At 58.0% G+C, this 1,056-nt stretch overlaps 1 protein-coding gene across 1 annotated transcript; it reads left to right on the top strand.

The window, feature by feature from the left end:
• Nucleotides 1-22: 22 nt before the first annotated feature.
• LOC109364245 (maestro heat-like repeat-containing protein family member 7) lies at nucleotides 23-1,035 on the top strand (the record flags this gene model as incomplete). Its single annotated transcript, XM_019610892.2, has 3 exons — nucleotides 23-514; nucleotides 665-766; nucleotides 885-1,035. Coding segments are annotated over exons 1-3 (361 nt in total), but the record flags the coding sequence as incomplete, so codon positions are not given.
• Nucleotides 1,036-1,056: the final 21 nt, after the last annotated feature.

Below are 1,056 nucleotides of genomic sequence, written 5' to 3'. Positions count from 1 at the left end.
ACCCTCCAGTGCTCCCTCCTCTACCCACACCAGGCATTCTCTCCAGGAGCCATAGGAGGGAGCTGGGGGCTGAGTGGGCAGCGTGTGCCCTGGAGGCACTGCCGAGGGCCAGCCCTGTCTCCTGATCGTCCTGGTGCCTGAGGAGCTCTCCTTTAACCTGGTGGGGTGGCTGGGGGAACACTCTGAGGCACAGGCATCCCGTGCTGGAAACCTGTTTCAGTGCTTTGCACGACTGCACAGCGCCTTTGTGCAGAGTGTGTCTCCAAAGCATCTCCTTTCACATCAGCCATGCCTACGCTCATGCTCACCACGGGCAGTGAGAGTGCGTTGCTGAGGTCCGCCTGTTCTCCTCCCTCAGGTATCAAGTGAAGTACGAGAGTGTTCCATCCGCCTCTTCAAAGATTTAATGGACGCTGTGCTGTGGTATAAGAAGGGAAACATTAAGGAGACCGTCCACAGTGTCCTGCTGCCTCTGCTGTTTCACATGAGTGACGAGACCCCGAGCGTAGCACAGGTACAAATGACAGACCTGACCAGTATGCAGGCGAGGGTGTGCCGACACCTCAGCGGTGGCAGCGATGGGAACGGAGAGTGAGTTCAGCAAGAACTCAAATGCTGGGAAGTGTGTCTGTGGTGTCACCTCCCTGCATCTGTTGTTGTGTAGGCATCTGGGGAAGCCCTCGTGGCTTGTGCAAAATTCCTGAAGTGGAAGGAGCTCAAGCAGCGGGCCCGGGAGGAGTACATAGCGGCGATCAGGAGGTGTTTGGTGAGGACAATCACACAGCGCCCAGCTTTTTGCTGGGGGAAAGGGGATGCTGGCAGGAGGGGTTGCACCAGCATCTGGGGAGGCTCTGCAAGTCCCATGCCTTTCTGCTCTTCTCCAGCTGCACCAGGACAAGAGGACAGTGGAAGGATACCTGTGGCAGAGCCTTCCATACCTGAAGGATTCTCAGACTTCCATACGATGCGAGGCTGTCACATTCATCAGTGAGCCCAACCCCCGGGTCCCTCTTTGGGCCCTGCCCTGGCAGCAAGGCGCAGCCCTGCAGCCCCCAG

Source organism: Meleagris gallopavo (genome assembly GCF_000146605.3).
Source record: "Meleagris gallopavo isolate NT-WF06-2002-E0010 breed Aviagen turkey brand Nicholas breeding stock chromosome Z unlocalized genomic scaffold, Turkey_5.1 Chr41_random_deg7180001684542, whole genome shotgun sequence".
Classification (NCBI taxonomy): Eukaryota; Metazoa; Chordata; class Aves; order Galliformes; family Phasianidae; genus Meleagris; species Meleagris gallopavo.
This window is presented reverse-complemented; position numbering and strand designations above follow the sequence as displayed.